Genomic DNA, 24,639 nt, shown 5'->3' on the forward strand with positions numbered 1-24,639 from the left:
CCCCACACCATGTGCGTGGGGGCTGAAGCCGAAGACTGCAACTTTCAAGTTATTCATATACGGCCACACAGGAGATAGTTCAATACTTGAACACACAAGTATAAAAACTTATTGCATTACAAATATAATCTCAGAAATCATACATGTCATTCAAACATAACATCTTTCGAGCATTGCGACTCTATTATACGAGCGCCCTGCAGGACTTCCTCAAAATAGTGCTCGGTGGGGAATCGGCTTTTGTCCGAACCCCGGGATGCAACAGCGGTGGCATCCATCTCCGCCCAGTATGTCTTGCCACGGGAGAGGGCCATCCGTGCACCTTCTATGCATGTCGACCGCTTCATTGCCCCAATCCACGGCACCGCCCCAAGGACTTGCTGCAACAAGCCAAAATAACTCTTCGGCTTGGGCCTTTTCGGCCACAGATGAGCGACCACATCCATCATGGCTAGTCTGGACAATCTATTCAGCTCAGCCCACTCAACCAGCCGATCACTCAACGGAACTGGACGCTCCAGACTATGGAATTGAGACCAAAAAAGCTCTTCCATTTCATGATCCTCCTGGCTTCGAAAGTGCACGACTGCGTCTGCCGCACTCGCTGCCAAGTCCAGATAAGGATCCTCCGCACCGTACAATCGGCCCAGCTGAGCATACTTCGGATCCGTGAACTTCCTACACATCATAAAGGGCTTTCCAGCCACAATGTCTTCGACCTGACGCAGTTCCTCCTTCATAGCCCGCATCGCACTATGGGCATCCTTGGCTTCGGCGTCGGCCTTCTTCAGGTCCTCTTGCTCCACTCGGCGTTCTCCTTCCAGAACTTCCAGGCGGTCGGTAGCAACTTTTAATTTTGTGGCCATTTCGGCCATATCCTCCCTGCTTCGGCAGTGAGCAGCCTTCTCGGCTTCTAGCTCTTTCGCTGCCTTCGAGGCAGCCGTCTCGCTTTTTCTGGCTTGCTCCTTGGCCCGAGCAAGTTCTGCTCGAAGGTCTTCCATAGCAGCAGCACCATCTGCATCAAGCATACAAATTGTAAGGAATGGGCGTCAGCTCCCTTACTAGGCAACAGCGGAGCAACCACTTACCTTGTGACTCATCCAGTCGTTTATTAACCAGCGAGATGTCCGCATCCGCAACGTCGAGTTGCCTCTTCAGTTCGGCAACTCCATCAGTCCGGCTGGCCACCGAACATTCCGCCACCTACATAGGAAAGGCGACAATCTATAACTGAGATTATGATCCTCGGCACGCTGTCGCTTTCAACAGCATACCAAGTCTCAGGGGCTACTATCTATACAGGGCGCACTTCATGTGCAAAACTGTCAAAAGGTATGTCATTTTTTGCGTACCTCAAATCCCGTCAGCAAGCTTCCGACGGCCTCATACAACCCGCTCTCGGTGGACGAGATCCTTTCAATAACCATACTCATTAATGTACGGTGATCTTCCAAGATGGACGCCCTCCTAAGTAATTCCTGCAGCTCCATCGGCCGTATTTCAATGGGTGCCGAACTCTCTGGCCCCGCCGGACTCGGGGAGACCCTCCGCGACGACACCTCAGGGTCGTCCGCCCCGCATGAGGGGGAGGCAGATGGAGGCGTTTCACTCTCCATCATCTCCGGACGAAGGTCTCCCGAAGATGAGTTGTGCTGAGACGGGCTGAGGTCCGAACTACAAGATGAAAACTTCGGTTACCCTTAAAAATTAAGCAGGGGTATCCACTATTACACAATTCCTCCTTTTCTACTTACGGCTCGCTGGAGGGCTGATTCCTCTGAGGAGACAGTGCGGCCGGGACCCTTCCCGGCACAAGACCTTCCGGTACAGATTTCTTTCCTCGCTTCGAGGCCTTGGCCTCCGGGTCTTCAGAAGCTGTCCTCTTCTCCCCCTGGAAGGAGGGACTCTTGACTCCTCCCTTACTGAAAGCCTCCTTGGCAGAGGTGGTAGTTCCCCTGTGCCCCCCTTCGCTCTCCTCCGAGGGCGCAACCTCCAACATTTTAATTAGCACGGGATCCTGCGTGGTCTCAGGGAGGGGGCCAGACACCGTATCAGTTTTGCTAGCTCTATCCACTCCTGTCCAAGGGATAGCTGGTTAAAAGGCAAACCCATGATAAATAAGGGGACAGTGTGTCCGGACACAGGGATACTTACTTGAGTATCCGGGCGATTGCAGCTTAGGCCAGCGTCCTCGGTCAAGACCGGACGCATCTCTTGCGATCCGAAGAACAGTTTGTACATCTCCATGGGTGTCAAACCCATGAAGTGTGGAAGAGCTCGTGGCCCCTCCGGATTAAATTCCCACAGGCGGAGGGGTCGATGTTTGCAGGGCAGTAGGCGCCGGATCAGCATAACCTTTACTACTGCGACCAGATTGATCTTCCTTTCTTGGAGGCCTCGAATCCGGTCCTGCAAAAGGGGTACGTGTTTAGGCGGCCCCCAGTCACGCCCCTTGTTGACCCATGACGTCAACTGTTGTGGAGGGCCCGAGCGGAAAACGGGCGGCGGCCTCTGCCTGCTGCCCCTGGGAGCGGTGATATAGAACCACTCCTGTTGCCACACGCCGAGCTCCTCTTGAAAAGAGCCCTCGGGCCATGGAGCATCGGCCCTCTTGCTTATAACCGCCCCGCCGCACTCTGCCTGGCGCCCCTCAATCATCTTCGGCTCCACGTCGAAGGTTTTGGGCCATAAGCCGAAGTGAGGGGTAGTGCGGAGGAAGGCTTCGCAGACGACAATGAATGATGAGATGTGGAGGATGGACTCCGGAGCCAAGTCATGGAATTCCAGCCCATAGTAAAACATGAGCCCCTCACGAAGGGATCCGTCGGGAAGCCTAAACCCCGACGGAGGTGAGACACGAACACGACGCTCTCACCAGGCTCGGGAGTAGGAATAACTTGCCCTCGGGCAGGCAGCCTATGTGAAATCTCGTAGGTTAAATACCTGGCGTCTCTTAGCTTTAGCACGTCCTCTTCCGTGACGGAGGAAGGCATCCACCGGCCTCGTAGGTCGGGGCCGGACATTGTCGAAGATCAAAGGAACCCAAATATGGAGCTCTGGGTGTTGGAACTCGGGGCAAGGGGCGGATTCGATAGAGGATTGAAGAAAAAGAACGGGCCTTGGTCTCATTATAAAGAGGGAGAATACCAAGAGCCGTCCGCGTGACCGTTTGGAACCTGCCTTCGATGGAGGGGGCGTGGCAACGGGAGCGGTTGGGTTACCCACATCCGTATTGATGGGAATCCCGGAATAAGGGGAACACGATCTCTGCTTCGACAAGACGTGCCAAGGAAACCGCCTCGCTAAATGCGCGGAGGTGGAACAATAAAAACAATTTGAGTAAAGGCTTGGTAATGGTGTGACGTCACGCCACAAAATACGTCAGCAGATTGAACTTGTGTAATATTATTCTCTCTACGGTGGTATGTAGAATTTATTTTGCAGAGCCGGACACTATCCTGGTGTTCACAATCTTCTATAAATTATTCGGAGGAAGAACCCGCCTTGCAATGCCGAAGACAACATGCGCGTCAGACTCATCGTCATTGAAGCCTGGTTCAGGGTCTACTGAGGGAGTTCCGGACTAGGGGGTGTCCGGATAGCCGAACTATCATCATCAGCCGGACTCCAAGACTATGAAGATAGAAGATTGAAGACTTCGTCCCGTGTCCGGATGGGACTTTCCTTGGCGTGGAAGGCAAGCTTGGCGATACGGATATGTAGATCTCCTACCATTGTAACCGACTCTGTGTAACCGTAGCCCTCTCCAGTGTCTATATAAACCGGATGGCTTTAGTCCTTAGGACGAACAATAATCATACCATAGGCTAGCTTCTAGGGTTTAGCCTCCTTAATTTCGTGGTAGATCCACTCTTGTAACACACATCATCAATATTAATCAAGCAGGACGTAGGGTTTTACCTCCATCAAGAGGGCCCGAACCTGGGTAAAACATCGTGTCCCTTGTCTCCTGTTACCATCCGCCTAGACGCACAGTTCGGGGCCCCCTACCTGAGATCCGCCGGTTTTGACACCGACAGCGGCGGCGTCACGATGTTGCTCTCCTTCTTGAAGGCGCTATCTTGCATGCCCGCGGCGTCCCCGGTGTTGGCTTTGGAAATGTTTGATGTCCTTTTAGCTATGTTTTTCACTGTTCGGGCTGAGCATCCCTTGTCTGTCTGCTCCGAGTACGATGTTGAACGAATGATATGCAAGCTTTGCGTATTCACGAAAAAAATAAACCCGAAGAGAGGGATGGAGTAGAAGATTTTTTTTTTGAAATAATACTGGACATAATACAGGACACGCATCTTTTATTTGCAGTGTCAGGATTAGTCCTGTTTGGGTCATGTATGTGTTAATTATGGTTCCTTAATTATAGCCTTTTATAGCATTTGTAAATGTGTTTTTACAAGCTGACTAACCCTGAATCCTTGGAGATTCGTCTTGTCCGCATTGCCTTTTTTAATTAAATATTGCAATTAATAAGAATGTAATATACATGTGAGGCTGGTTTTCTAAGTTGGACTGTAAAAAAAATGAGTGAAGTGCACTGTAGGTCCTCGAACTATTTCAGGAGTGTCACGTTAGTCCTTGAACTATAAAATTTGTCATCCAGGTCCTTGAAGTGCAGGAAGTGTGTCGTCTAGGTCCGAAATCTGCCTGACCCCATTTAACTGGCCAGTTGGCACTATTGTGAACATTTTTAAAAGCATATTTGTGATTCAAGACATTCAAAAAAAATGTTCGCGGACGGTAAATGAAAAAACTATATCAAAAATAATTGTGATTCGTGACTTTTATAAATGTTCGCGAGCGAAATATTTGAAAACGTTCTTGTACGATTATATATTTCTGATCCATGAACATTTTTAAAAAAATATTACGATTCCTGACTTTAAAAAAATGTTCACGGACGGTAAATTTGAAAATATTCGCAAACGATAAATTTGAAAATTTTCATGAACGATAAATTTGAAAAATATTTGTTCACAAATTTTAAAAAATATTCACGGGCAATAAATTTGAAAATGTTCGCGAACAATAAAAAAATCACGAACGATAAATTTGAGCTGGTGCACCAGTGACTATTCACTAGCACACGTTTTATCGCGTATGAAAAATTGTTTGCCAGTGCACTGTTCACCAACGTTCGTTACCCTGTGGGGCCCCCTATCCGACGTGCCACAGTCAACGGCGCCAGCTGGCCAGTTAGATGGAGTCAAGCAGATGTTGAACCTGGATGACACACTTACTACACTTCGAGGACCTGGATGACGATTTTCATACTTCAAGGACTGACATGACACCCCTGAAATTGTTCGGGGAGCTACAGTACACTTCACTTTAAAATAATACTCCCTTTGTTCTATAATATAGTATGTATATAATTTTTTTAAGGACAAAAATTACAAACTTTGACCTTGTTTATAGACAAAAATGTGTACATTTAAAAATACTTATTGCATATCAATGGATACATGATTAATTGTATTTTTATGTTGTATATGTTTGAAATTGTATATATAAATAGTTTTCTTCATTAACTCGGCCAAAGTTTGATTAGTTTGACTCTTCAGAAAAATGATATGCACTACATTATGGAACGGAGTGAGTACAGCTTTGCTAAATTGTTGAGGTGATTTTGTCTACCAGACCTTTCGGTAGCGGTTTAGTTTCAGATGATATGACTCAGGACTGCCTTTTTTAGAGCTATTCTATAATTGCTTGTGCACGATGGCTCAAGCTCATCTAAACCATGGAAGGATGTGTGGTTGCCATTCACAAACTATAACGGGCTTGGCTTATCATCGGTTAGCAATAGAAGTGCACTTTCTTTAAGCTACATAGAGAACATATAGAAACCAGGATACAAATTGGATCGATCGTACCTTCAGCTAGAAACTTGGCAAAGCTCTCTGTCCACAACATATGAACCATCCACAAAGGTTAAGGCATGCACGAACGAACAACAACCAACGCAATGCATGCACCTGCCTTTGGTAAACAGATTAGCTAGCTAATCAGCTTCATGGTTTTTTTATTGAATGAAAGGGGTCCCCCCCCCCCATTTGTATAGAATGAAGCAGAAAAAGCAGTGAACCAGTTAAACCGAGCCAACCAAACCCAAAAATAAATACTAAATATGATGGCCTAAGGCCTACGGCAGATATAGCGAGAGCAGATGTTCTCTCGGCTCTCAAAGTTACTCTTTTTATGAACTTATATTACAAAATCCAAATGTGAACAGAAGCAAGCCATCATCGGTCAGGTATCTTCGAAAGAAGTGCACAACTGGGACTACATCTTCTCACTAGCCCCCCTACTCATCTCCAAGCAATTCGAAGCACTTCTCCACTCCGCTTGTCCAGTAGGAGGATGCAGCGTTGCAACAATGTCACTTGTGTATCGTTGCAGAATTCATTCCTCAGTTTCCACATGCTCCGCAAGGAGGCATCAATCACTAAGTTCAACACTGAATTATTCTGAGCTAAATGCCAAAAAGCACAAATATCATCAAAACCAGAAATTATGTCAATCACAAAGAATATATAAACAAAGCCCCACACTTGTTGAGCCACAACCGCAATCGAACAGAAGATGCTGGGTAGATTCATTCTCGGTACAAAACAGACAAGAGGGGCGTCCACTTGTCTTCTTTTTTGCTAAATTTTCTCTAGTAAGCAGCTTGTTATAAACACACGACGAGAGAAAAACATAGATCTTTTGCGGGCAAACAACTTTCCAGAGTTTGACACTGATAGCAAAGACTATGCCCCTAAAGTTATTTTTTGCATAAAAAGATTTCACCGAGTAGATACCATTAGGTTCCAACGACCAGACTGGGGTGCCTACCTTATTCCGCAGAGGGAAATGCTTGATCAGCGCAACTAATTGTTACCATAGAGCCATACTAGCCCGATCAACACATCTTCTAAACCACAATTTCAGATTTGTTCCATCCCACACCTGAGAAATAGTGCAATTTGCCTGGTTACAAATACTAAACAAGTCCCAAAATTGCACCTTAAGGGAACAATCCCCAACCCAAGTATCATGACAAAAAGGCAAAAACTAATGAGTTTGCCATCCCCTAATTTCAAATTGTAAAAGGTTTTGGCCGCAGTCATGGCCCAAGTGACAGCCTTCCGAAAAGTAGATCCCACCCCTCTTTTTGCCCAAAATAAATTAGGAGAATTCACCTTGATTTATAAGAGATAATTTTTTTTCCAATCTTTGTCAGAATTGTCAAAGCATCCCCCCCCCCCCCCGCCCATGAAGCCAGCAAAGTTATATTAAATTATCTGAGATTGGGAATCCCCAAACCTCCAAATTCTTTCTTCCTGGAGATCAGCCCCAGTTGGCCAAATGGTACTTGTGTTGATCACCCAGCTCAACCCAAAAGAAGTGAACCATTTGGGCATTAATAGCCCACTTAGGAAACTTGATCATAGACATGAGATACGCATGAACGCTAACAACACAAGCACAGTAAGATAATTTTACCCTTATAAGTAAGAAATCTCCCCAACCAACCCGAAATGTTTTTAATAATATTATCAATAATAGGTTGGAGATCCTCTCTCTTTAGTTTATCATAGTGTAGAGGCACTCCAAGGTATTTGATAGGAATGGTACAAAGTTTACAACAACAAAATTGTGCAAATTCTTTAGCCACAACCTCCTCTACATTGATGGTCATTAAATCACTTTTATGGAAATTGATCTTCATGGCCGAGAGGTTTCCAAAGCAAGATAAAAGCCATTTAAAGTTTCCTGCCTTATTTACAGAATTTTCCAGAAAGAAGGATGGTGTCGTCAACATATTGCAAAGGAACCACACCCCCTAGAACTACTTGAGGTAGAAGCCCATGAATTAGATCTTGACAAGCTGCTTTCTGGAGCATTTTAGTGATAAAAACATCAGCTAACAGATTAATAAATAAAGGGGAGTGAGGATCACCTTGTTTGAGCCCTTTCCCTCCTACAAAGCGAGGACCCATAGTATTATTAATCCTCACATAAATGTGCTATGAACTAAAGTACTTTTGATCCAAGCATTCAATTTGGGGCCAAATCCTCTAGAGTGAAGCATTTCAAAAAGAAAGTCCCAACTAATTCTATCATAAGCTTTCTTATAGTCCAATTTAAGCACTAGACCTTGAGATCCAGATCTTTTAACCTCACGAATGACCTCCCGGGCCATCACAACACTCTCCAAAATGTACCTACCCTTAATAAAGACAGTTTATTGGAAGAAATGAACCTATGACCAATAGGAGAGACTATGTTGGTCATAGCCTTAAAGAAAAACTAATAAAATAATTATTTAACATATGGTTTCACTCTTAATCAAGTTGGCATCATACACAGCAGAAGATAATGATGAAAGACAACTGAACACAAGGGTACCAAGACTTGGTAGTACGATGCATGCAATCTAGCTATTTCTTGCGGTCTACTCTATATATTGATTGGTTCATGTTAATAAGATATAGTTTTTACTAGCTTGTTAGCCGCCACAACATTAACATAGTGAAGGCTTTATATTCATCTATTTTATTTTGAGGGAACTAACTTAAGTTTTCTGTAGCTACCTGCCTACGGGTGGGGAAATGAGTGGGCTAATCGACTAAACTTGGCCCGTATTGCTGCCGGCCATCATTTGATTTGCAGTCACCTAACTAATAAAATTTGTCTAAAAATAATAAAATAAATGTTTGACATATGGTTTCACTCTTAATCAAGTTGGTATCATATACAACAGAAGATAATAACAAAAGATAAATTAGGACAAGAGTGCGATGACTTCTTATAATACAGTAGCACTCCTGTTTTTCGCAGCCACCTCTACATATTGCTTGGTCCATATAAATACGAAGTTGTTGCTAGCTTGGTGCTAGCTGCAATAGTAATATTCTTGTCTTCTCAAATTGCTACTGATTTTAAGCCAGCGCCTTGGTGCGTTAGGTTAGCTAGCTATTGTTGGGGCAAGTTGGGATTGTTTTTGTATATAAGCCAGCATTAATGAACAGGTGGCCTGTCCCTATCAATAGAATTTTTCAAGTCAAGATAACTAAATAGCGTATAGGACGCTAATTTTCATCGCGCTCCATCGAAATGCACAGAGATTAACGATGCTGCCCACCCTTATTTCTGTGGAAATAGTACATGAAGGGGAGTGATGGCAGAGGAAAGGTACCGGCACCGGTGAAGAGGGCGACGGGGCGGCGGCGCTCACCCTCTCGGCACTTGGTGCTGCGGGGGAGGGGTGTCGGGCCTCATCGCCGGTCATGGCTTATCATTTGAATTCGCCGAAAGTATTTAAATTTCCACACATAATTTTGATTGGTACATCTATCGAAAATTATGTGTGGAAATTTTGAGAACAAAATATGTCGTTGTTTGATGTGTTAGTATGAATTAGGTGAAGAAATTTGTTTAGGTGACACACTGCTAAGACGCTGGGCTGATTTTAATAGGGAAAAGTATATAACAGACTCAAAAGTGCAGCCTGACAAGCTAGCAACAAAAAATTGCAATCAAAGAAAAAAAAAGTGCAACCTGATGCTGGGCATGAGGATTATTACTACAACACAGACACGGCATTTGAAGGAAGAAAGCACTGGAACAGGCACACTTCCGCCGCCATCATGACCATCTCTGCCCTCCTCTAGACCGACGGGTTCATCAGCTCTTGGTCGGCGATGAGGCTGGCGAGAGCATGAGGAGCGAGGCACACCTCCAGTTCCATTCCACCTGCCCCTCCGCCGTCCTCGAAAACCGTGATCAATCCGTCCAGCTTGTTCCCCGGGCCGGTCCGGACGCCCAGCGGCCTGCCCCAGCCAAAATCGTTGCCATACACATCAAACCGCGGCGAGCCGCTCACTACCACAATGGCAGGATCCCCGCCTAAGTCAGGCGCGTATCTTAAGATGGGGTTTTTAGACCAAGCCACGAGCTCCTCTGTCACCGTCGCCTCGTCGACCGAAGCCACAACACGGTTCAGTAGCCAGGCCGTCCAGCCCAGCCGGCCGTCCCCTAGGATCTCGCCGACGGGCTGCCTAGCAGCCGCTCCTGCAATCGCGTTGCCCACGTAACCCTGTGGAATGCCCTTCACCCGTGTCCTGCATCCCACGGGGAGGACGAGCCTCGTCTCCCGGTCCGGCGCCAGCCCTCGGGCTCGACACACCGCTCGCCATAGGTGCGCCAGCAGGGCCTGCAACGAGGAGATGGTGGCCGTGGCCGTGCCGGCCATCTCGGCATTCGCTTTAGCCTTGAGCTTCTTTATGCTCTCCGGAGAGAAATGGATTGAGCATTCCTGCACCGGCGGGCACTCGAACCGCCTCGCCATGTCCTGCACCTTGGCAAAGTGCAGAGGGATCGCCACGGGACAGCCGTCGTGGAACCACCTCTCGAATGGAGGCAATGGCGCCGCTGTGAATATGTTGTCATCACCGCTTCTGCTCATCTCCGACCATGTGTTGAAGAGGTCCCACAGTGTCGTGCCGTCCGCGGCCGCGTGGCTGAGCGATATGGCGACGAAGACGCCGTCGGCGAGCTCAGTGACCTGCACGGCCAGGAGCGGCAGGCTGGGGTCGACGGCCGCGTCCGTGCTTAGCATCCCGTTGAGAGGGAAGAAAGAGGAGACAACGCGCGGGATGACCCGGAGCGGGCCGGAGATGTCGGATACGTCGACCCCGGGCGCCACGGCGTGGATGAACTCGGCGCCTTCGTCCCCGCAGCGGAGGGAGATCGTCAGACCCTGCGGAGCACCGGCACTGGCCGCCGGCGCAACGGCGAAGCGGCCGGCAAGGGGGTAGAAGCGGCCCAAGGCGCGTGTGAAGGATGACGCGAGGTGTTGGACGGCGCTGGCCGGAGGCTTGGGCAGGAGGACTCCTTCCTGGCTGTAGCCCACGGTGATCCGCCGCAGGTCCCATGGCGTAAGGTGGATGGTCTGAGGCTCCGGCGACACTGAGCTCTTTTGATACTCCGGCTTGACCATGCGCCTGGAGATGATCTGGACACCGCCGCATTCCATTAATTTTGATCGCCGAAGCAGTAGCAACTATGGAGAGTGTGAGTTTGAGGAGAGCACGATCGTGTGTGTTCCGAGAGTTTTGATCGTGTATATATTAAGGGAGCCCATGTTAGCCCATGCGTGTGACACGCAGGCACACCTCGTGGATAAGCACGACAACAGAGATCTGGTGCACATGAATATACAAAGCACGTGAAGAAAATAAGAAATTACTCCACTACTGAATCAGCAAACCTTGCCTATTGCCGAGCAATGCTACATTCACGCAAAGCTACGTAAGGTTTACGTAATGCTGCTGATTTGGCAAATTTTAATTGGAAGAAGGGGAGGGAGGGGCCCCACATCCATGAAATTAGGGGAGGAGAGAATTAGAGGGAAGGTTATGTAGGATCACGTAACAGGTTACGTAGATGTAGTATTATCGCCTATTGCCGGATGTTTGTCGAGTGCTTTCTATCATGAGCTTGGCATTAAAACCAGTTCGTCGAATGCAAGGTAGAAAAACTCGGCAAAAAAAGCTCAGCGAATATGTGAAACTCGACAAAACCTGACCTTTGCCGAGTACGAGTAACAAACAACTCAGCAAAGACTTGACCAAGTGACCCGACACATATCAGGTGACGGTCCGATGATGGTGGAGCTAGCTCCCTTTCCCGAGTGCCCCCTAATGAAAAGCCGGCGAATATTTACGAATTCCTTTCTAAACATACGGGAGGAAAGTCAGGAGTTGCCAGCAGGCGCCATGTGGCTTTGTTTCCAGAGTCTGACACACCGTGCACTCGGCAAAACCTATTTTTCCTATTCTTTTCCTTTTCTCCCACACAATTGTTTTCTATCTTTGTCAAGCAGCCGATGTTTCCTTCTTCGTTTATTTCTTGGTTTTTTATTTTCTTATTTATTTCCTATATTTTCTGAATGTGCTTTTTAAATTTGTTTATTTCTTCTGCAACGTGAGTGGGTACATTTTCTCATTGTCCCGAATCTACTAACATAACATATGCCCCATCTGTGGCGTGGAATGTGAGGACGACCTCAACGCCCTCTACACGTGTCCGCGTGCAGTGACCCTCTGCAATCAGTGGTGACGGAGCGGCCTCTTCCTGATCAGATCCATCGCAACACCGGCCCGGAGTGGTTGTTTGGAGTTCTTGAACTCTTATGAGATGTTATGAGAATGGTGTTCTTGATGACACTCTTGCACACTTGGCATGTTTGCCACCAGATTACGCTAGAGAAGGAGGCTCCACCAACTGAAGCTAGCCGACGCTTCCTCCTGGACTACATCAACTCCTTGTTTTGCATTCAGAAGCCCCCCCCCCACCCCCCCACCCCACCCCCAGAAGGGACATATGGTTCTTCCTGACCAAACTAGGTTCAAGACCTAGCCATACCCCCTCTCGGTGCCATATCCTGACATCGTGATAGCTCCCGTGAATTTCCTGCTTTCTATAAATTTCCTTGGATTTAACCGGCATCATCCCGCATGTGGGCAGCTAGCAGCCTAGCCTGCCTTCCCCCCCCCCCCACACGCGCACCCATGATGACGGGGCCTCCCTTTCCTATAGCCGCACAAGGCCTAGACATGGTCCAAGGGCAACTTTCAACCCATTTTGTGCCACTATTCAGGTGGTCACAGCTCAGATCTCGAATCTCTGGCATTAAAACCCTAGAAATGCAATAGATGTTCCAACTATAACAGACGGGACCTGAAAAGGCTAGTGCATGCCATGTGCCATGCCATGGCCATCGTTGACTCTCTACGAAGGCTCTTGCCAAATGTTGTAATTTTTTTATCAAACCCTCCACGGGCCATATGATCTCATCGTGTCAGGTCCAGTAAATTTTTGGCCTCGTATAAATTTATGTGTATTTAAATGGTATCATCCCGCATGTCAACGACCAAACAATCTTGTGGTGTCCTGGATATGGGGTGCTACTCATGTCGGCTCCCGAACATATGGGTCGGCCCGAGGACCCCCAAGTTAACCAACCAGTGGGCCAAATTTGCGAGGCCCAGGGGCGTTAAGATGGAATCTTCCAAAGACCACAGCTCCACCTCCTATGACGTCAACCAAGATCCACCACCAGCTACGGACGCCTACAGCTACGCCAGGGACCGGAAGGGTAAAGGCCTGGCGAGGAAGTGGTGATCTCGCTCCTCCTCCATTTATATTGTCGTTTTTAGTCATTTAAGTAAAGTACTTGTCCGGCGATGAACTGTGGTGAACATTAGGATGATGTAAAGTGGGTTAATGTGCATTTTGTTGTGTTTGATGCCAATATTTTTGTCAGTTGTTTGATCACATAGAGAAGTTTATCTCGTTGCATAGTACGGATATAGGGTGCCTGATATGTGGTACACAGATGTTAAATAGATTATTTGAGGCGTGACCGGTCACTGTCTGCGGACGCACCCCACGGGCATTTAGGGTTCGGATGTGCTGACAGCTAATAGCAACAACGCGTAGTATACGCATAGGTATAAAAATGGACTCTGGTAAGTGCCACACGTGTGGCATGAACACAAGGCAACTCCGACCATTTTTTGATGGCAAGTTTAGTGACGCGAGGACGACAAATTTAGTTGTCAAGTATGGCAACTTTCTTTTCGGATGGCAACTTTTTTTTGGAGGGTTTGTTTTTTCTTCAAGGGTTGCAAGTTTCAGTTCTTTTTTTTTTGGATTTTTTTCGGATGGCAACTTTAGTTGTAAAAAAGTTAAGCCCAGAGTGCTTTGTGCCATATATGTGATACTTATCATTTGGGTAAATATTTTTGCACCAAATCAAGCTACGGCGGCGGCTGTTGCCATACCTAGCCCATAGGGGTCCTCAGCTAGTAGTATTCTAAAAGCTTTTGGTCTGTTTCTTTCTTTCCCTTTTTGTTATTTTCTTTATCGGTTTGCTTTTTCTTTTTTTATCTTTAAATGTTTTTCTTTCCAAAAAATTCCCCATGTCCAAATTGAAGGACTTATTTGAGAATTTTTGAGAAAATGGAATTTTTCAAAAATTTCACAAATTTTTTAAATAAATGTTCATTTTTCTAAACAAAATGGTTACAAATTTATAAACTTTGTTCATGTTTTCGAAATGTTCATATTTTTTAAATATTCTTTTTTCACGTTTTATGAGAAAGACAATGAAAAATCGACTAAAAACTGAAAAAAGATAGAAATCAGTACTTCATTTGATTTTTTTTTGAGACAATCACGCGAAGCTTTATTTATCCTGATAAATGTTTACAGGGACAAAAACGAGATTACCGGGGTGTCCTAACCAAACATGGCGGCCCACCCCTAACTTTAAAGCATGCTTCGCTAGATTGTGAGACTCGAAGTTCGAGCTCCTATACTCATGAACAAAATTACACTCTACGAAACCATTCGCAAGGTCAGTTATTTCATGTAGAATTGCACCATAACCAGCTGGGTTTTGCTCCTTCATGTCCTCAATCACCACTTTACAGTCTGATGCAATGTGTAGATTCTGCAAGTTCAGATCTTTGGCCAGGGCTAGAGCCTCCCGAACAGCAAGCGCTTCTAGCGTCGGTGGGTCATACACACCCCGCACAAGTATGGCCGAAGCCCCAAGGAAATTACCAGTGTGGTCTCTGCATATTGCTGCTGCAGTTCCTCTCTTCTGATTCTTAGAAACAGCATCGTCTACATTGATCTTGCACATTGTTCCTGGTGGGTGAATCCACTGTGTTGTCCTTGGCCGTGCTCCTCCCTCCCTCGGCCGTACTATGCTTCTATCTTGCTGTATTGACCGAAGATCATTCATATAGGCCTGGATAAAATGATGAGTGGATTGAGGGCTCTCAAATATATCCTCATAGATCGCCTTTCGCCTAGATTTCCAGACAGCCCATAGAGTAACCACCATGATCACAAACTCCTCCTGCGAAAGAACTTCATGCATGGCGAAGATCCAGTTCCTTGCATTCATGTCCGCATTCTGGCTCATATGCTCCACCAGACAGGGATCAGCCAAAGACCATATGCATCTAGACATAGTGCACTCCAACAGGGCATGTTTCCATGAATCGTCACAACCACACAGGCCGCAGCGTGAGGTGGTAGACATGTTGCGGCGGTGCAGAACGTCCATCGACGGGATCGAGTGTTGAGCTAGTCTCCACAAAAACTCCTTAAGCTTCGAAGGCACCTTGATATGCCATAGGCTTGTCCACTCGTTATTCTGTGTGTTAATATCCGAAACTCCACCAGCTCCATCCAACCAATTCTCGCGATGATGCTTTGTGTTCATCACCATCCTGTATGCTGACCTCACCGTGAATTTGCCACTCCTTTCGCCGGACCATGCCCAAAAGTCCTCAATAGATTTTGTGCACAAGGGAATCGCCAAAATTGAGTCCACGTCAAACGGTAAAAAAGTACCCCTGATGAGACCCTCTCTCCATGAAGCAGATGTGGGATCAATCAACTCTGACACTAACCTCGCAGGATTAGCTGAGATGGAAGTAATTGGTCTCATGGGGCCAGTACTTCATTTGATGACCATACCAAAGCGTTGATGGGTTAGCCTAGTCAAGCGATTCCTATGTTTCCGGACGATTTGGTCCACAGAGGGTCTTTGGTGCTTCCGCCCGCAGATCCTATTTCGCGTTTATGCGCCCGCGAGCAAACGGGCGCCTGGAGGGCGCGGCTACTTGGGCTCGGCCCATTTTGCTTCCCAACCTTTTGTGTTAAAATGCAAAAAAAAAGAGCGCTAGGAAATGGATTTAAACCTGCGAACTCCCTATCAAACGTTGCCTGTTCTAACCACCCCGCTAACAAGAGGGTTGTGCTAACATTCTAACCTATACGTTATTTATTCGTTCCATTTTCATTTTTTTCATTTTTCATTTTTCCTTTTGTCTTTTATCTTTTATCTTTTTGTTTTGTCTTCTTTTTCCTTGCCCGAGAATTATCCGCAAATATGTGAACATTTTTTTTTCAAACTGATGAATTTTATTAATATGTTCATATTTAAAGAGAGGAAAAAGAAAAATAAAAAGAGAAAGTGTTTAATATAATTAGTTAGAAAAATCATAGAACTATAGTTAAAGTAGTTTATTTTTAGTAATTACTACTTTATTTTATTTATAGTAAGTGCTTAATATATAGTTGAACTAGTTAGTTGATTTAATAAACTACTTTATTTTACTATAGAAGTAGTTTATTTTTAGTAAGTGCTTAGTAGTTGAACTAGTTGATTTAATTAATAAAACTACTTTATTTTACTATATATAGAAGTAGTTCCCGCATCGACGTCGACGATGCCTATCCCGCATCCACGTCGTCGACTCGGCGGTGGAGGCCTGCTTGATCAGGGTCATGTCCGGAACTGGGCTCCACTGGGCTGGTATTGGGAGGTGCTACCTTCCAGGGGGCGTAGGTTGGTGAGAAGCCAGCCCGTTGTTGACCCGATCCTTATTTGGTGGCGGTCGCTGTTGGGGAACGTAGTAATTTCAAAAAATTTCCTACGCACACGCAAGATCATGGTGATGATATAGCAACGAGGGGAGAGTGTTGTCTACGTACCCTCGTAGACCGAAGCAGAAGCGTTGACACAACGTAGAGGAAGTAGTCGTACGTCCTCCGGTTCAACCGATCCAAGTACCGTTACTCCGGCACCTCCGAGTTCTTAACACGCGTACAGCTCGATGACGCACCCTCGATCTCCGATCCAGCAGAGGCGCCGAGGGGGAGTTCCGTCAGCACGACGGCGTGGTGACGATCTTGATGTTCTCCTGTTGCAGGGCTTCGCCTAAGCACCGCTACAATATGACCGAGGTGTAATATCGTGGAGGGGGGCACCGCACACGGCTAAGGAACGATCAATGATCAACTTGTGTGTTCTAGGGTGCCCCCCTACCCCGTATATAAAGGAGGGAGGGAGGAGGTGGCCGGCCCTAGGGGGGGCGCGCCATGAGGAGGGGGAAACCTACTCCAAGTAGGTTTCCCTCTCTTTTCCTTATCTTATTTGGAGGGGGAAGGAAAGAGTACTAGTATTAGGAAGTAGTACTAGTAGTAGTAATAGGAAGAGGGGGAAGGAGAAAGGAAAGGGGGGGCCGGCCCCCCTCCCCAATTCGGATTGGGCTTGGGGGGCGCCCCCTTCCCTTGCTCCTTCTCTCTTCCTCCTACATGGGCCCAATAAGGCCCATATACCTCCCGGGGGGTTCCGGTAACCTCCCGGTGCTCCAAACTTCTCCGGAACCTTTCCGGTGTCCAAATATATCCGTCCAATATATCAATCTTTATGTCTCGACCATTTCAAGACTCCTCGTCATGTCCGTAATCATATCCGGGACTCCGAACAACCTTCGGTACATCAAAATACATAAACTCATAATATAACTGTCATCGAAACCTTAAGCGTGCGGACCCTACGGTTCGAGAACGATGTAGACATGACTGAGACACATCTCTGGTCAATAACCAATAGCGGGACCTGGATGCCCATATTGGTTCCTACATATTCTACGAAGATCTTTATCGGTCAAACCGCATAACAACATACGTTGTTCCCTTTGTCATCGGTATGTTACTTGCCCGAGATTCGATCGTCGGTATCCAATACCTAGTTCAATCTCGTTACCGGCAAGTCTCTTTACTCGTTCCGTAATACATCATCTCACAACTAACATATTAGTTGCAGTGCTTGCAAGGCTTATGTGATGTGCATTACCGAGAGGGCCCAGAGATACCTCTCCGACAATCGGAGTGACAAATCCTAATCTCGAAATATGCCAACCCAACATGTACCTTTGGAGACACCTGTAATGCTCCTTTATAATTACCCAGTTACGTTGTGACGTTTGGTAGCACCCAAAGTGTTCCTCCGGCAAACGGGAGTTGCATAATCTCATAGTCATAGGAACATGTATAAGTCATGAAGAAAGCAATAGCAACATACTAAACGATCGGGTGCTAAGCTAATGGAATAGGTCATGTCAATCAGATCATTCAACTAATGATGTGACCTCGTTAATCAAATAACAACTCTTTGTTCATGGTTAGGAAACATAACCATCTTTGATTAACGAGCTAGTCTAGTAGAGGCATACTAGTGACACTCTATTTGTCTATGTATTCACACATGTATTATATTTCCAGTTAATACAATTCTAGCATGAATAATAAACATTTATCATGAAATAAGAAAATAAATAATAACTTTATTATTGCCTCTAGGGCATATTTCCTTCAGTCTCCCACTTGCACTAGAGTCAATAATCTAGTTCACATCGCCATGTGATTTAACAGCAATAGTTCACATCACCATGTGATTAACACCCATAGTTCACATCAATATGTGATCAACACCCAAAGGGTTTACTAGATTCAGTAATCTAGTTCACATCGCTATGTGATTAACACCCAAGGAGTATTAAGGTGTGATCATGTTTTGCTTGTGAGAGAATCTTAGTCAACGGGTCTGTCACATTCAGATCCGTAAGTATTTTGCAAATATTTATGTCAACAATGCTCTGCATGGAGCTACTCTAGCTAATTGCTCCCACTTTCAATATGTATCTAGATCGAGACTTAGAGTCATCCAGATCTGTGTCAAAACTTGCATCGACGTAACCCTTTACGGCGAACCCTTTTTTTTCACCTCCATAATCGAGAAACATATCCTTATCCCACTAAGGATAATTTTGACCGCTGTCCAGTGATCTACTCCTAGATCACTATTGTACTCCCATGCCTATTAGTGTAGGGTATACAATAGATCTGGTACACAGCATGGCATACTTTATAGAACCTATGACTGAGGCATAGGGAATGACTTTCATTCTCTTTCTATTTTCTGCCATGGTCGGGTCTTGAGTCTTACTCAATTTCACACCTTGCAACACAGGCAAGAACTCCTTCTTTGACTGTTCCATTTTGAACTATTTCAAAAATTTATCAAGGTATGTATTCATTGAAAAAATTTATCAAGCGTCTTGATCTATCTATATAGATCTTGATGCTCAATGTGTAAGCAGCTTCACCAAAGTCTTTCTTTGAAAAACTCCTTTTAAACACTCCTTTATGCTTTACAGAATAATTCTACATTATTTCCGATCAACAATATGTCATTCACATATACTTATCAGAAATGCTGTAGTGCTCCCACTCACTTTCTTGTAAATACAGGCTTCACCGCAAGTCTGTATAAAACTATATGCTTTGATCAACTCATCAAAGCGTATATTCCAACTCCGAGATGCTTGTACCAGTCCATAGATGGATTGCTGGAGCTTGCATATTTTGTTAACACCTTTAGGATCGACAAAACCTTCTAGTTGCATCGTATACAACTCTTCTTTAATAAATCCATTAAGGAATGCAGTTTTGTTTATCCATTTGCCAGATTTCATAAAATGTGGCAATTGCTAACATGATTCGAATAGACTTAAGCATAGATACGAGTGAGAAACTCTCATCGTAGTCAACACCTTGAATTTGTTGAAAACCTTTTTGCGACAATTCTAGCTTTGTAGATAGTAACACTACTATCAGCGTCCGTCTTCCTCTTGAAGATCCATTTATTCTCAATTGCTTGCCGATCATCGGGCAAGTCAACCAAAGTCCATACTTTGTTCTCATACATGGATCATATCTCAGATTTCATGGCCTCAAGCCATTTATCAGAATTTGGGCTCATCATCGCTTCCTCATAGTTCGTAGGCTCATCATGATCTAGTAGCATGACTTCCAGAAAAGGATTATCGTACCACTCTGGCGTGGATCTTACTCTGGTTGATCTACGAGGTTCAGTAGTATCTTGTTCTGAAGTTTCATGATTATCATCATTAGCTTCCTCACTAACTGGTGTAGGTGTCACAGAAACAGTTTTCTGTGATGTACTACTTTCCAATAAGGGAGCAGGTACAGTTACCTCGTCAAGTTCTACTTTCCTCCCACTCACTTCTTTCGAGAGAAACTCCTTCTCCAGAAAGTTTCCGAATTTAGCAACAAAAGTCTTGCCTTCGGATCTGTGATAGAAGGTGTATCCAATAGTTTGCTTTGGATATCCTATGAAGACGCACTTCTCCGATTTGAGTTTGAGCTTATCAGGATGAAACTTTTTCATATAAGCATCGCAACCCCAAATTTAAGAAACGATAGCTTAGGTTTCTTGCCAAACCATAGTTCACACGGTGTCGTCTCAACGGATTTAGATGGTGCCCTATTTAACGTGAATGCAGCTGTCTCTAATGCATAACCCCAAAACGATAGTGGTAGATCGGTAAGAGACATCATAGATCGCACCATATCTAATAAAGTACGGTTATGACGTTTGGACACACCATTACATTGTGGTGTTCTAGGTGGCATGAGTAGTGAAACTATTTCACATTGTTTTTAACTGAAGGCCAAACTCGTAACTCAAATACTCTTCTCTACGATCAGATCGTAGAAACTTTATTTTCTTGTTACGATGATTTTTCACTTCACTCTGAAATTCTTTGAACTTTTCAAATGTTTTAGACTTATGTTTCATCAAGTAGATATACTCATATCTGCTCAAATCATCTGTGAAGATCAGAAAATAATGATACCTGTCGCGAGCCTCAATATTCATCGGACCACATACATCAGTATGTATGATTTCCAACAAATCTATTGCTCGCTTCATTGTTCTGAAGAACAGAGTCTTAGTCATCTTGCCCATGAGGCATGGTTCGCAAGCATCAACTGATTCATAATCAAGTGATTCCAAAAGCCCATCAGTATGGAGTTTCTTCATGCGCTTTACACCAATATGACCTAAACGGCAGTGCTACAAACAAGTTGCACTTATCATTATTAACTTTGCATCTTTTGGTTTCAATATTATGATTATGTGTATCACTACGATCGAGATCCAACGAACTATTTTCATTGGGTGTGTAACCATTCATGTAAACAGAACAACAATTTATTCTCTTACTTAAATGAATAATTGTATTACAATAAACATGATCAAATCATATTCATGCTCAACGCAAACACCAAATAACACTTATTCAGGTTCAACACTAATCCTGAAAGTATAGGGAGTGTGCGACGATGATCATATCAATCTTGGAACCACTTCCAACACACATCGTCACTTCACCCTTAACTAGTCTCTGTTTATTCTGCAACTCCCGTTTTGAGTTACTAATCTTAGCAACTGAACTAGTATCAAATACTGAGGGGTTGCTATAAACACTAGTAAAGTACACATCAATAACATGTATATCAAATATACTTATGTTCACTTTGCCATCCTTCTTCTCCGCCAATCACTTGGGGTAGATCCGCTTCCAGTGACCAGTCCCTTTGCAGTAGAAGCACTTAGTCTCAGGCTTAGGACCAGACTTGGGCTTCTTCACTTGAGCAGCAACTTGCTTGCTGTTCTTCTTGAAGTTCCCCTTCTTCCCTCTGCCCTTTTCTTGAAACTAGTGATCTTGTCAACCATCAACACTTGATGTTTTTCTTGATTTCTACCTTCGTTGATTTCAGCATCACGAAGAGCTTGGGAGTTGTTTCCGTTATCCCTTTGCATATTATAGTTCATCACGAAGTTCTACTAACTTGGTGATGGTGACTAGAGAATTCTGTCAATCACTATCTTATCTGGAAGATTAACTCCCACTTGATTCAAGCGATTGTAGTACCCAGACAATCTGAGCACATGCTCACTAGTTGAGCGATTCTCCTCCATCTTTTAGCTATAGAACTTGTTGGAGATTTCATATCTCTCAACTCGGGTATTTGCTTGAAATATTAACTTCAACTCTTGGAACATCTCATATGGTCCATGACGTTCAAAACGTCTTTGAAGTACCGATTCTAAGCCGTTAAGCATGGTGCACCTAAACTATCAAGTAGTCATCATATTGAGCTAGCCAAACGTTCATAACGTCTGCATCTGCTCCTGCAATAGGTCTGTCGCCTAGCGGTGCATCAAGGACATAATTCTTCTGTGCAGCAATGAGGATAAACCTCAGATCACGGATCCAATCCGCATCATTGCTACTAACATCTTTCAACAAAATTTTCTCTAGGAACATATCAAAATAAGCATATGAAAGCAACAACGCGAGCTATTGATCTACAACATAGATATGCTAATACTACCAGGACTAAGTTCATGATAAATTAAAGTTCAATTAATCATATTACTTAAGAACTCCCACTTAGATAGACATCTCTCTAGTCATCTAAGTGATTACGTGATCCAAATCAACTAAACCATGTCCGATCATCACGTGAGATGGAGTAGTTTCAATGGTGAACATCTCTATGTTGATCATATCTACTATATGATTCACGCTCGACCTTTCGGTCCCCGTGTTCCGAGGCCATATCTGTATATGCTAGGCTCGTCAAGTATAACCTGAGTATTCCGCGTGTGCAACTGTTTTGCACCCGTTGTATTTGAACGTAGAGCCTATCACACCCGATCATCACGTGGTGTCTCAGCACGAAGAACTTTCGCAACGGTGCATACTCAGGGAGAACACTTCTTGATAATTAGTGAGAGATCATCTTAAAATGCTATCGTCAAACAAAGCAAGATAAGATGCATAAAGGATAAACATCACATGCAATCAATATAAGTGATATGATATGGCCATCATCATCTTGTGCTTGTCATCTCCATCTTCGAAGCACCGTCGTGATCACCATCGTCACCGGCGCGACACCTTGATCTCCATCGTAGCATCGTTGTCGTTAAGCCATCTATTGCTTCTACGACTATCGCTACCGCTTAGTGATAAAGTAAAGCAATTACAGGGCGTTTGCATTTCATACAATAAAGCGACAACCATATGGCTCCTGCCAGTTGCCGATAACTTCGGTTACAAAACATGATCATCTCATACAATAAAATATAGCATCATGTCTTGGCCATATCACATCACAACATGCCCTGCAAAAACAAGTTAGACGTCCTCTACTTTGTTGTTGCAAATTTTACGTGGCTGCTACGGGCTAAAGCAAGAACCAATCTCATCTACGCATCAAAACCACAACGATAGTTTGTCAAATAGACTCCGTTTTAACCTTCACAAGGACCGGGCGTAGCCACACTCGGTTCAACTAAAGTGAGAGAGACAGACACCCGCCAGCCACCTTTAAGCACGAGTGCTCGTAACGGTGAAACCAGTCTCGCGTAAGCGTACGCGTAATGTCGGTCCGGGCCGCTTCATCTCACAATACCGCTGAACCAAAGTATGACATGCTGGTAGGCAGTATGACTTATATCATCCACAACTCACTTGTGTTCTACTCGTGCATATAACATCAACGCATAAAACCTAGGTTCGGATGCCACTGTTGGGGAACGTAGTAATTTCAAAAAAATTCCTACGCACACGCAAGATCATGGTGATGATATAGCAACGAGGGGAGAGTGTTGTCTACGTACCCTCGTAGACCGAAGCGGAAGCGTTGACGCAACATAGAGGAAGTAGTCGTACGTCCTCCGGTTCAACCGATCCAAGTACCGTTACTCCGGCACCTCCGAGTTCTTGACACGCGTACAGCTCGATGACGCACCCTCGATCTCCGATCCAGCAGAGGCGCCGAGGGGGAGTTCCGTCAGCACGATGGCGTGGTGACGATCTTGATGTTCTCCTGTTGCAGGGCTTTGCCTAAGCACCGCTACAATATGACCGAGGTGTAATATCGTGGAGGGGGGCACCGCACACGACTAAGGAACGATCAATGATCAACTTGTGTGTTCTAGGGTGCCCCCCTACCCCATATATAAAGGAGGGAGGGAGGAGGTGGCCGGCCCTAGGGGGGTGCGCCATGAGGAGGGGGAAACCTACTCCAAGTAGGTTTCCCTCTCTTTTCCTTATCTTATTTGGAGGGGGAAGGAAAGAGTACTAGTATTAGGAAGTAGTACTAGTAGTAGTAATAGGAAGAGGGGGAAGGAGAAAGGAAAGGGGGGGCCGGGCCCCCTCCCCAATTCGGACTGGGCTTGGGGGGCGCGCCCCCTTCCCTTGCTCCTTCTCTCTTCCTCCTACATGGGCCCAATAAGGCCCATATACCTCCCGGGGGGTTCCGGTAACCTCCCGGTGCTCCAAACTTCTCCGGAACCTTTCCGGTGTCCAAATATATCCGTCCAATATATCAATCTTTATGTCTCGACCATTTCGAGACTCCTCGTCATGTCCGTAATCATATCCGGGACTCCGAACAACCTTCGGTACATCAAAATACATAAACTCATAATATAACTGTCATCGAAACCTTAAGCGTGCGGACCCTACGGTTCGAGAACGATGTAGACATGACTGAGACACATCTCTGGTCAATAACCAATAGCGGGACCTGGATGCCCATATTGGTTCCTACATATTCTACGAAGATCTTTATCGGTCAAACCGCATAACAACATACGTTGTTCCCTTTGTCATCGGTATGTTACTTGCCCGAGATTCGATCGTCGGTATCCAATACCTAGTTCAATCTCGTTACCGGCAAGTCTCTTTACTCGTTCCGTAATACATCATCTCATAACTAACATATTAGTTGCAGTGCTTGCAAGGCTTATGTGATGTGCATTACCGAGAGGGCCCAGAGATACCTCTCCGACAATCGGAGTGACAAATCCTAATCTCG

At 45.2% G+C, this 24,639-nt stretch overlaps 1 protein-coding gene across 1 annotated transcript; it reads right to left on the reverse strand.

The window, feature by feature from the left end:
- Positions 1-9,673: 9,673 nt before the first annotated feature.
- LOC123042704 (uncharacterized acetyltransferase At3g50280-like) lies at positions 9,674-11,041 on the reverse strand. Its single transcript, XM_044465102.1, has one exon. The coding sequence runs from the start codon at positions 11,039-11,041 to the stop codon at positions 9,674-9,676; it is 1,368 nt and encodes a 455-aa protein (XP_044321037.1).
- Positions 11,042-24,639: the final 13,598 nt, after the last annotated feature.

This window comes from Triticum aestivum, chromosome 2B (assembly GCF_018294505.1).
Source record: "Triticum aestivum cultivar Chinese Spring chromosome 2B, IWGSC CS RefSeq v2.1, whole genome shotgun sequence".
Taxonomy (NCBI): Eukaryota; Viridiplantae; Streptophyta; class Magnoliopsida; order Poales; family Poaceae; genus Triticum; species Triticum aestivum.

Excerpts from the sequence above, each read along its gene's own strand:
- LOC123042704 (XM_044465102.1), bottom strand. The coding sequence starts at position 11,041 with ATGGAATGCGGCGGTGTCCAGATCATCTCCAGGCGCATGGTCAAGCCG.